Below are 13,323 nucleotides of genomic sequence, written 5' to 3' on the forward strand. Positions count from 1 at the left end.
CACAGCATCCTTCTGTTCCGTTCCCACAGCGGGGACAAAACGTCAGGGTAAGGATGTCATCCCTGATATAGTAAACCACCGCTGGAGACCACTGAGACCACTGAGACCACTAGGGACCATTGGAGACCATTGGGGACCACTGGAGACCACTGGAGACCACTGGGGACCACTGGGGACCATTGGAGACCATTGGAGACCATTGGAGAATACCGGGGACCACTGAGACCACTGGAGACCCCTGGTAGCACTGGGAACACTGGAAAACCTCTGGTGGACCGGAGACAACTGGAATCCCAGAGTCCTCTGTTGTAGAACTGTGTCTTCGAAGGCCGACTCCAGTATCTGCTGTTTCTGAGTATTTAATGTTTTGTTTTTTTACGGGGCAACCTAGTTGCTCAAGCACATGAGCAACCAGGGGTCACTAGAGGTCTTGGGGGTGACTAGAGGTCTTCACGGGTCCAAGTGAACCAGACTAACTGGTGTTATTCTGAGCCACTTCCATTTCATCCCACATTAAGAGGATGTAAAAACAGTGTTTTAGGAGCAATTTTTTATTTTTGGGTGGGTTTGAATCCAGAACTTCCCTGACCCGGATCTGGGTCTCCTACACCTCCGCCCTGCACCGGGTCGCTTCTGTAAGCTCTCAGGGGACAAAACAGGTGGATGTATTTGTTTTTTTTACATGGTCAGTGACAAACGGAGGTCAGGATGAATTAACCGGGTCCGATCGGGTTTGTGTTATTTCAGAGCTCTCTGCTCTGAAATAATGGCAAAATTGCCAAAAAGTATAACTTCAAAAATTAAACCCCAGATAATTTACCAGCTCAAGGCATGGACACACTAAAGGTCCACGGATCTGGTTCGGTCCAGTCCAGTCTGGTCCAGTCCAGTCTGGTCCAGTCCATTCTGGTTCAGTCCGGTCCAGTCCTGTCCAGTCCTGTCAGGACCAGTCCAGTCCAGTCTGGTCCAGTCAAGTCCGGTCCAGTCCCGTCTGGTCGAGTCCAGTCCGGTCCAGTCCAGTCTGGTCCAGTTCAGTCTGGTCGAGTCCAGTCTGGTCCAGTCCAGTCCGGTCCAGTCCGCTCCAGTCCAGTCCGCTCCAGCAGACCGTCAGGGCTTGGGCGGGTCTCGACACCGGCAGCCATTTGTACTGGACGTCCTGTGATGGAGGGTCCAGCCGCCAGTCGTAGCGCTGCAACAGGAAGCTGCACACCACCTGGTAAGGTAAGGGAGGTGGGATTAGACAGGAGGGAACAGAGGGATGGAGGGATGATGGAGGGATGGAAAGGGGGATGAGGGATTAACAGAGGGATGGATGATTCTCTCATCTCCGACCACATCCCAGTGAGATACTGCTTATCCTGCCACGTGCAGACATGTCAGTCCACCTACTGTATCTGTCTGTCTATCATCCATCTGCCTATCCATCCATTCATCCACCCGTCTGTCTGTCTGTCTGTCTGTCCATCCATCTATCTTTATCCACTTTATCTCACACACACACACACACACACACACACACACACACACACACACACACACACACACACACACACACACACACACACAGAGACACACACACACACACACACACACACACAGCCCTATGCATGGAGTGACTGGATGTTCATCCTTCCTTCTCTGTCTCTCACCCTCCTCCCCCCTCACCCCGCTCTGTCATTCAGTTTATTCATTACCTACCTACCTACCTACCTACCTACCTACCTACCTCAAGATTCAAGATTCAAGATTTCTTATTTGTCACATACATATACATACTTCCATACATATATGCAGTGAAATGTAATGCAACGCACCCGGTGATAGCACACAATAAGTCCTAGGAAAAAATAGAAAATAAAATAAAAAGTAGAAAATTCCTTTCTAATAGACCAACTAACTGACTCCTAAAACGTAATACAGTAAGTGGAATACTTATAGAATAAGATAAAAAATATATAGAATAAAATACAATAAAAAATAAATTGAAATAAAATGGAATAGGTTGAAGGAATATGCCTATGTATATACAGATATGTGCATTTAAAGTGGCATGTGAATTAAAGTGGCATGTGAATGTGAATAGTGTGAGGTAGTGTTTGGGATAATACAGCACAGTATACAACAGTACGGCGCAGCAATACGGCATCACGAACAACCCTGAACAGTGATACAGTATGCGGTACAGTATGCTACATACAGTACAGTAGGTAGTGGAGCCTAGTGCATGGCTCAGTTAGGACCCCTGGTGAGGTCAGCGTTGACAGTTCTGATGGCTTGAGGGAAGAAACTCCGTCTCAGTCTCTCTGTTCTCGCTGTGTGACTGCGGAGGCGCTTGCCTGACCGCAGCAGCTGAAACAGTCCGTTGTTGGGGTGATGAGGTCCTTCATGATCCTACGGGCTCTGCTACTACACCTCCTGGTGTATAACTCCTGCAAGGGGGGGAGGGTAGTTCCAGTGGTACGTTCAGCTGAACGCACCACCCTCTGCAGGGCCCGCCTGTCCTGGGCAGTACAGTTCCCAAACCAGGCAGTGATGTTGCCTGTCAGGATGCTCTCCACTGCTCCAGAGTAGAAGGACTTGAGGATCCTCACCGAGACCCGGAATTTCCTCAGCTGCCTGAGGTGGTAGAGACGCTGCCTCGCCTTTCTCACCAGAGTGTCTGTATGAACAGTCCATGTTAAGTCCTCTGTGATGTGGACTCCCAGATATCTGAAGCTGCTCACCCTATCGACAGAAGTCCCATTAATCCACAAGGGCGCGTGCGTCCTCGATTGTGATCCACGCCTAAAGTCCACAATCAGCTCCTTGGTTTTGCTGACGTTCAGGTGGAGGCTGTTGTCCTGGCACCAGAGTGACAGGTCAGCCACCTCCTCGCGGTAGGCCTTCTCATCGCAGTCGGTGATCAGGCCCACGACCACGGTGTCGTCAGCAAACTTGATGATGGTGTTGGAGCTGGACTTGGCCACACAGTCATGTGTGTACAGGGAGTACAGTAGGGGGCTGAGGACGCAACCCTGGGGGGATCCTGTATTCAGGGTGAGGGAGCTTGACATGTACTTCCCCACCTTGACCACCTGGGGGCGGCCTGTGAGGAAGTCCAGGATCCAGGTGCACAGCGGAGCATTCAATCCTAGCTCCATCAGCTTGACAGCCAGTCTGGTGGGAACTATGGTGTTAAAAGCTGAACTATAATCAATGAACAGCATTCTCACATAGGCCCCCTTCTGGCCATCCAGGTGCGTGAGCGTGGTGTGCAGTACCTGGGAGACCGCGTCATCCGTGGATCTGTTCTGCCGGTACGCGAACTGCAACGGGTCCAAGGTGCGGGGGAGGGAGGCGCAGATGTAATCCTTAATCAGCCTCTCGAAACACTTCATGACCACCGAGGTGAGGGCCACCGGACGGTAGTCATTCAGGCAGGTTGGAGAGGCGATCTTCGGGACAGGAACGACGGTGGACCTCTTGAAACAGGACGGGACCACTGATTCAGCCAGGGAGATGTTGAATATTGTGGTGAACACCGGAGCTAGCTGGTTAGCACAGGTCTTCAGTACTCGCCCAGATATGCCATCTGGGCCCGCAGCTTTCCTGGTGTTCACCCGCATCAAAGCCCTCCTGACCTCGTGCACGGACACTGAGAGTGCGCGCTCATCCCCAGCGGTTTAACTCCAATTAGCCGGCGAGCTAGCAGGTGTTGCTGCCAGACTCGAACCGTGCATAAAAGGAGTTCAGTTGGTTGGCCAGGGAGGCGTCCACACTAGTGGCTGGAGAGGAGCTGCTCTTGTAGTTTGTTATTGTTCGCAGCCCCTGCCACAAGCGTCTTGTGTCCCCCCGCTCCATCTGCAGCTCCACGGTGTCTCTGTACGTCCGTTTAGCGTCCCTCACCGCCCTCCGCAGATTGTACGACGCCGCTTTGTAGTTGTCCATGTTACCAGATACAAGTCCGTCGTTGTAAGCGGCCGTGCGCGCATTCAGAGCGCAGCGGATGGATTTATCAACCCATGGTTTCTGGTTTGGAAATATCCGAACTTTCACCGTGGGAACGATTTCATCCGCGAGCGTAGCCACAAAACTCACTACAACCTCCGTAAACTCGCTGACGTCACTTGAACTTGCTTGGAACATGTCCCAGTCTACGTCAGTCAGAGCGTCCTGAAGCGCAGCCTCTGATTGGTCCGTCCACCGCTTCACTTCCCTCGTCATCACCAGATCCCGCGCGATCAGAGGCCTGTAAACAGGAAGCAGCGAGATCGCGGCGTGATCTGATTTCCCGAAAGCAGGGAGCGACACGGGCTTGTATCCGTTCTTGTAAGGAGTGTAACAATGGTCCAGAGTTCTGTCTCCCCTGGTGGCACACGTGATGTGTTGGTGGAAATTCGGCAGAACTTTTTTAAGGTTGGCCCTGTTAAAGTCCCCAGTCACCACCACAGCCGCGTCGGGATGTCTGTTCTGAAATCCGCACAACACATCGTACAGAACCGACAGAGCTGCGTCGGTGTCCGCTTGCGGTGGGATATAAACGGCTGTAATGATGACCGTGCTGAATTCCCGGGGGAGATAAAATGGACGGCATAGTATGGTCAGCTGTTCCAGGTTCGGCGAGCAGGAGCCGGAGAGGAATTTGGTGTTGTTGGCGTTACACCAGCGGTTGTTTACCATTAGGCAGACGCCTCCACCTTTGGATTTCCCCGACTCTCCCGTTCTGTCGCCGCGGAACACGGAGAAGGCCTCGGCTGGACGTATGGCTTCATCCGGCACCAGTGGGGTCAGCCATGTTTCCGTCAGGCAGAGGACGCAACAGTTCCTCGTGTCACGCTGGAATTGAATCCTCGCTCGAAGTTCATCCATCTTGTTCTCCAGGGACTGGACGTTAGCAAGAAGGATGCTTGGCAGAGGTGGACGGTAAGGTTGCGTCCTCATTCTGACCCGAATGCCGCCTCGTTTACCTCGGTGCTTCCTCCGTGGGCCGGCTCGTGGAACAGCGACTCCATTTTTGTTGTTGTAGTTGTTGTTGCGAGTGTTCCCGCGTAGGATTTCCGCCGGCCACTCTGCTCCCACGGATAAAAAGTCCCAAAGTTGTTCGTTTAGGGAAATTTTTATATCCATGAGTGCATCGCGGCCGTATGAGTTAATTGTTGATGTTTTTCTGGCGAACATTGTGATAAAAAAAGGAAAAAAATACTAAAGAGTAAGAAAGTAACCGGAGCGCCGGCGCAGGCGACCGCTAGGGGCGGCGCCACTATCGCCATATCGCCATATCGCCATACCTATCTAGTACCTACCTACCTACCTACCTACCTACCTACCTACCTACCTATCTAGTACCTACCTACCTACCTACCTACCTACCTACCTACCTACCTACCTACCTACCTACCTACCTACCTACCTACCTATCTAGTACCTACCTATCTAGTACCTACCTACCTACCTACCTACCTACCTACCTACCTACCTACCTACCTACCTATCTAGTACCTACCTATCTAGTACCTACCTACCTACCTAGTACCTACCTACCTACCTACCTACCTACCTACCTACCTATCTAGTACCTACCTACCTACCTACCTACCTACCTACCTACCTACCTACCTATCTAGTACCTACCTACCTACCTACCTACCTACCTACCTACCTATCTAGTACCTACCTACCTAGGAGGAGGAGAAGGAGGAGGAGGAGATGGAGAAGGAGGAGGAGAAGGAGTGGTACCTTGAGGAAGGTCTCCGTCAGCCTGGATCCGATGCAGTTCCTCGGTCCGTTCCCCAGAGAACAGAGCAGGTGCTGCTGACCTGAGTTGCTGAGGAGGAAGAAATACAAACTGTTACGAACCGTTGTTAACATTTACCAACCAGCACTAAGGTTTACCAACCAGCACTAAGGTTTACCAACCAGCACTAAGGTTTACCAACCAGCACTAAGGTTTACCAACCAGCACTAAGGTTTACCAACCAGTACTAAGGTTTACCAACCAATACTAAGGTTTACCAACCAGCACTTAGGGTTAGGGTTACCCAACCAGCACTAAAGTTTACAAGCTAGTGTCAAGGTTTACCAACCAGCACTAAGGTTTACCTCTCTTATTTCTACATAACTAGTAGAAATACTATATGTAGTGGACATAATATAACTAGTATGATAACTCGTCTGATTTTATAACTAATATGCTAACCCTAGAGAGTGAGAGAGAGACAGACAGAGACAGAGGACGTCCTCACCTTCCGCTCCATCTCTCTGGCAGGAAGTGGTCCGGCTGATGGAAGACCTCTGGGTCCCTGTGGATCGCCTGGCTGATGTATATCACAGCGTAACCCTTAGGAACCGAAAAGCCTCCGATGGTGGAGTCCTGCAGAGCAGAGAACATTTTAACCAGTACTAACCAGCACTAACCAGCAATAAACAGTACTAACCAGTACTAACCAGTTTTTACCAATACTAACCAGCACCAACCGGCGCTACCCAGCACTAAACAGTACTAGCCAGCACTAAGCAGTACTTAGCAGTACTAACCAGCACCAACCAGCACTAACCAGTACCAGCCAGCACTAAGCAGTACTAAGCGGTACTAACCAGTACTAACCAGTACTACCCAGCACTAAGCAGTACTAACCAGTACTAAAGTGTCCGACAGCCCCACATGCTGCGTGCTCTTCTTCTTCTTCAGTGTTGTTGTAGGACATCAGCCAGGAGGCTCCTCTTTTCAGACAGGCTTGTTTTCACGGCCAGATACGTGCGGACGACGCCTCCATCCTTTGGTTGGGGACCCCCGGAGGGTCCCCCGACCCCACATTGAGATCCTCCCACCTCTACATGTTATGTCCCTACGTCCTGTTTCCTGCTCCACCTTTCCTCTGGATGGATGTAGGTTTTGAAAGCACACAGGAAGTGACACGTCAGGGGGCGGAGCCTGAGAATGACTGACAGGCGTCTTGTCCCGGGGCCTCATGACCTCGGCCACTGTCCTTCACTTCCCTTCTTCCCTTCTTTCCTTCTTCCCTTCTTTCCTTCTTTCCTTCTTCCCTTCTTTCCTTCTTTCCTTCTTCCCTTCTTTCCTTCTTTCCTTCTCTTTCTTTGGTTGTTTCTTTCCTTTTCCAATTCTTCATGGACTCCACTTCTCCTCCACCTCCATTCTTCATGGACTCCACTTCTCCTCCACCTCCATTCTTCATGGACTCCACTTCTCCTCCACCTCCATTCTTCATGGACTCCACTTCTCCTCCACCTCCATTCTTCACTGGACTCCACTTTTCCTCCACCTCCATTCTTCCCGGGCCCCACTTCTCCCCTTCTCCGCCTCATGTTGTGTTTGTCAAAGTGACACCGTCACCTTCTGGGATGGGTGGATGAACTACAACATGAAGCAGTTTGAGGTGGTGGGGTCGGAGGCTGTTCAGCAGAAGGTGGAGGTGGAGGTGGAGGTGTGTCCTGTTCCTCAGCTCATGAATTGCTGGTGGTTGCAGACGTGATCTGCTTGGCTTGGGGTAAAGAGTCTGACGGTGCAGGAAGACGGAAAATGTGAAAATCTATTTACAAAGCATGCGACGCACACACACACACACACACACACACACACACACACACACACACTCACACACACACACACACACACTTATTCCTAAAATGTTCAAATGGTTTTTCCTACATTTTATTTTTCATTCTTTATCATCATTGTGTGTAAGTGGCCATGACACTGAAATGTCCTTCCAGGGATGAGCATCCATCCGTCCGTCCATCCGTCTGTCTATCTGTCTGTCTGTCTGTCCATCATTAACCTGTGGAAATCATCTCCAGGGAAATAACAAATGGCCCCAGACCTTCGTTCTCCACAACTTATCTTCTGGAAACTAACTGGTCGGTGCAGTAGGAACCTTTAGGGCGGCATCTGTCAGCTCGGTTGGTGCTTCCTACTGCCCAAAAATACCTCCATCGGGCATACATGCAGGCCTACCTGGCGGGACCCGGGCCCACCTGGCGGGACCCAGGCCGAGCTGGTTGGACACAGGCCTACCTGGTGGGACACAAGCTTACCTGGTGGGACACAGTCCTACCTCTTGGGACCCAGTCCTACCTCTTGGGACCCAGGCCTACCTGGTTGGACACAGGCCTACCTGGTGGGACACAAGCCTACCTGGTGGGACACAAGCCTACCTGGTGGGACACAAGCCAACCTGGTGGGACACAAGCCAACCTGGTGGGACCCAGCCCTACCTGGTGGGACACAAGCCAACCTGGTGGGACCCAGCCCTACCTGGTGGGACCCAGGCCTACCTGGTGGGACCCAGGCCTACCTGGTGGGACTGAGGCCTACCTGGTGGGACCCAAGCCCACCTGGTGGGACCCAAGCCCACCTGGTGGGACCCAGGCCTACCTGGGTGAGTGAGGAGCCTACCTGGTTGGCGAGCCTGCGACCACCGATGAACGGAGGCCAGAGCCTCTGGACCTCCAGCAGGACGCACTGGAGGAAGTCTGGGTCCGTCCTAGCCCGGCGCCGGGTCTCGTCCTGGAAACAGGAAACAGGAAACAGAACATCATCTTGTTCCATCCTTCGAACCAGACGTCCAACGGTCACGTCGCGCCTCCAACGATGAGGACCGCGAGGGAGTGCAGAGTCCCAGGATGTTTTCTTTCCAAATCCCAATGATATGAAGGAGGATTTGGATTTTGACGTAAGACCCCATGACCACTATTTAATGACTTTTGAGACCTCATCAATTGGTATTTGAAGCTATTCAATGACTTTTAAGAACTCCTAAATTGATATTTAAAACTATTTCATGACTTCTACGGCCTAATGTTCACCTGCGGATGGACTGACCTGCTGCTCTCCGCTCAGAGCCAGGGTGAAGGAGGTGAGGGTGGAGGCCAGGGCTTTGGGGATCAGGGCTGAGATGAAGAGCAGGAGGTGCTGGGAGGCTGAGCTGGACTCAGGCAGGGGCAAGGAGCCCAGAGCCCCCACAAAACTAGACCCAGGACCAGGGAGAGGACCGGGACCAGAACCAGGGAGAAGACCAGAGACCAGGACCAGGACCAGGAGAAGGAGAAAGGACCAGTTAGAGGACCGGGAGAAGTCCAGTACCAGGACCAGGACCAAGACCAGGAGAAGGAGAAGGACCCGGGAGAGGACCGGGACCAGGACCAGGGAGAAGACCAGAGACCAGGACCAGGAGAATGAGAAAGGACCAGGGAGAGGACCGGGAGAAGACCAGCACCAGCACCAGGACCAGGACCAGGACCAGGACCAGGACCAGGGAGAAGACCGGAACCAGGGAGACGACCGGGACCAGGACCAGGGAAAAGACCAGAGACCAGGACCGGGACCGGGGAGACGACCCAGACCAGAACCAGGGAGACGACCGAGACCAGGACCACGGAGAAGACCAGGGACCAGGACCAGGGAGAAGACCAGGGACCAGGACCAGGGAGAAGACCCGGACCAGAACCAGGGAGAGGACCCGGACCAGGACCAGGACCGGAGAGAGGACCAGGAAGAGAATAAGGAAGAAATCAGCTTCAAGATAAAATAGCTCAAATAAACTGTTGTTGAATCAAAGCTGCTCCTGGTGGCAGCACCTCTTGGAATAAAGTCAATGATAATCAAAGACTCAGTATCTGCTCACAGGTCATGAGGAGGAAACACTAGTTTATCAAGTTATTTATCTTGATTCTTGGTACTTATTCTGCTCTTAGTATTCTATAATCAATTAGTATTCTATAATCAATTAGAATACTCATTGATCATAGAATACTATCATCAATTGGTAAGGGGACAACGTGTAGCCAGCCGGGGTTATCACAGAAAAAAACCCGGCTGGGAGACCGGGTTCTCACCCGCGTTTGTCCTGGTCCAGTTTGTCCCTGATGATCTGCACCAGTCGCTCCCGGGCCTCCAGGGCCGTGCAGAACCCGGAGGACCACATGGGAACCTTCAGACTGACCGGAGCCGAGATCAGACCTGTGCATCAAATAGCATGGGAAATGTTGTTATTATTATTATTTTTATTTTATTTTTAATAATTATTACTACTAGTAGTAGTAGTATATAAATAAAGTTGTATTTAACATTTATATATTATTATTAAAAAAATAAATGAATGAATTGTTATTTTATTATCTTTTTATAATTTATTGTTTAATATGTATATTGATATAAATTATTATTATTTTGACAACTGAGAAAAATATATTATTATTAAATAATAAATAATTTATATAATAATTAAATTATTATTTGGTAAAATATAATATAATAAATAAAATATACATACAAATATAATACTATAATAAAAAATATATATTTATATCTCTTGTGTGTGTATGTCTGTATATGCGTGTATGTCTGATGTGTGTGTGTGTATATGTGTGTGTGTGTGTGTGTGTGTGTGTGTGTGTGTGTGTGTGTGTGTTACCGTGCCAGTGTTGCGTGCACAGCTGTGTGATTTCCTGGAACAGTTCAGCCTCTTCCTCCGGTCGAACATTGAGAAACAAACCCAAAACCAGCTCAGTGGCCAGAGCTTTGAAGAGGGAGTACACACACTGACTGCACACACACACACACACACACACACACACACACACACACACACACACACACACACACACACACACACACACACACACACACACACACACACACACACTAATAAATAACCTCCCTCAGAGAGATCCCAGAGCAGCCACCGGGGGTCACTGGGTGATAAGGACCTCCTGGGTGGATGACTGGGACCACCTTCAACGGATCAGCTGCTTCCTCAAACACATGGACTTTCAATCACATTTTACCTGTCAGCGAGGACCTGCAGGTGGCGCTCACACACACTGTAGTGACGAGAAAAGCAAACACACACACACACACACACACTTCTGAGATCACATGTATTTTAACAGGTTAATTATGTCTGTTTTTTGAGTCAATTCATATAAATAGATAAATAAATAACATTTAAAATAAATTAAATATTAAATACAAATAATAAATAATTAATTAATAATTATTTCATCCGATATGATAAATAATAAAAGCACATTGTTCTTTCGTTAACCAATCAAAACAGAACACACGTATTTTAATATGCAAATGAGACACTAAAACCTGTTGGTGTGCTGAGTCCATGACTCCAAACAGGAAGTGGAGAACAAGCTGCTCAGAGAGAGACGCAGGAGACACGCCTCCTCACCTGGACACACACACACGAAAATAATCATTTTAAAAAGCAAGCTTGCTGTGTGTGTGTGTGTGTGTGTGTGTGTGTGTGCGTGTGTGTGTGTGTACCGTTGCTAGTGACCACGGTGTCTCCGTACACGTTGGTCATCAGATCAGTCGGATCTTTGAGAAACACACTGGACTTCTCTGTGGAAAATACATTTAAATGTCAGTCACACACACACACACACAGCTTGGTCACGGGTCTCCCTTATGACTGAAACACTCTGAGAAAGATTAAAGTTTTAAGACCATTTTTTTAATCCACTGTTTGAAAAGGTACAGTAAGTAAGAAGCAAATTAATAATACAACAAAACGTTAAAGAATATATATATATATATATATATATATATATATATACATATACATACTGTATGTATATATATATATATAGTCACAAAAGATTGTATATAAAATTATATAAAAATAAATAATATAATATAAAATATAATATAAATAAAATATATCATATAAACATATAAATAAATATATTTAAAAAAGCAAACATAAGTCCAATTTAAATATTACACTAAAATGGCAGAAAAAAAAGAAATATTGCAACAAAACTAAAACAACATTAAACACTAAATAGTAAACAGTGTAGGAGACAGTGTTTACTATTTAGTGTTTTATATTATTTAGTGTCTCAACATCTTGTCGAACTGTCTGGGAGCTGAAGATTTATAGCCTTAAAATATTATTATTAATATTAATTATAATCAATTAATAATAACAATAACAAAACAATAATAATAATAATAATAAAATAACAACAATTAAAATATAATAATACATTCAATAATAAAACAACAATAATAAAACATATAAATAAAATAATAACAATAATAAAAAACAATAAAATAATAATAATTATTATAATAATCATGAAATAATAATACCTCAACAATTAAACCATAATAACAATAATACAATAATAATAATAATATAACAAAATAATCACAATACTTATAATTATAATAATAATAATAATAATAATAAAACTGACTTTAACTGAGTCACTCATCCTGACCCACAAGATAAAATGCTGTTTTTTGCACTTTTGACAGAAAGTGCAAACACACACACACACACACACACAACTTGCACAACTCCTCATGTACAAAGAGCTCTTTGGTTTTGCAACATCGCTCTTTCACCCTCATACACGCACGCACGCACACGCACCCTCACCGCAGAGCAGCTCCCTCATGCCGCGCACGGAGCAGATGAAGGCCGTGGGCCGGTTGAGCAGCCGGGCCTGGAAGAGCCGCGCGCCGTGCCGCTCCACCCGCCGCCGCACGAAGCCCACCGGGTCCCGGTAGAAGTCCACGGAGTGGTCCCCCAGCACCGACAGCCCCGCGTGGCCCGGGAGTTTGGACATGTCTCCTTGTTGCCGGATGAAGCTTCCACGGGCCCCACCCAGAGCCCCCACCCAGAGCCCCCACCCAGAGCCCCTTGGATACGCACCGTGGGGAACGGAGTTGTTGCGTCGCCCGGTTGCCGGGTTGTGCGTGCGTGCGTGTGTGCGTGCGTGCGTGTGTGCGTGTGTGCGTGGCCACCTGGCTGCAGGCTCCTCTTCCTGGTTCCCACGGCAGGCCCCTCCCCCAGCAGGTGAGGCTCCACGGTGAGCTCTCCGCAGCCCAACCCCCTGATTCGTCGTCAATAAGTCCAGGCTCGTCGGTGTGACGTCATGAAGTTCAACATGACGTCATGACGTTCAACATGACGTCACCCCCACTAGATGGTCTGCAATGGGACGTCGGTGGTCATTCCCCCTCCCTCTGGGTCTTTTTTGGGGGCTGTGTAGTTGGATGATAAGGTTGTGTACATCGATATCTGTGGGATGTCTATAAATTGTGAAGGTGATGTTACTGCGTGTCAGCTCTCTAATGAAACTGTCTTCTTGTAATTCTTTAACCTTATTATTATAATAAATATTATTATTAGTATTATTGCTACTACTACCTTATTCAAACATATTAAAGGTAAACAGCTGTCTATCTATCTAGTATATACTGTATAAACAGTACATTATATATGTATATACAGTGCTGTATATGCATACATACATACATACATACATAGAATATACTATATATACTGTATATACTGTATATGT

At 48.1% G+C, this 13,323-nt stretch overlaps 1 protein-coding gene across 1 annotated transcript; it reads right to left on the reverse strand.

Moving 5' to 3' along the window:
- Positions 1-970: 970 nt before the first annotated feature.
- LOC307243082 (uncharacterized protein) lies at positions 971-12,585 on the reverse strand (the record flags this gene model as incomplete). The annotated part of the gene is made up of 10 exons (XM_080017732.1): positions 971-1,213; positions 5,716-5,803; positions 6,222-6,349; positions 8,393-8,503; positions 8,819-8,963; positions 9,832-9,955; positions 10,410-10,540; positions 11,093-11,177; positions 11,273-11,350; positions 12,396-12,585. 10 exons carry the CDS (start codon positions 12,583-12,585, stop codon positions 971-973), a joined length of 1,323 nt encoding a protein of 440 aa, XP_079873858.1.
- Between the last annotated feature and the right edge of the window lie 738 nt (positions 12,586-13,323).

The sequence above is a fragment of the Zeus faber genome (genome assembly GCF_960531495.2).
Source record: "Zeus faber genome assembly, chromosome: 17".
NCBI classification, from domain to species: domain Eukaryota; kingdom Metazoa; phylum Chordata; class Actinopteri; order Zeiformes; family Zeidae; genus Zeus; species Zeus faber.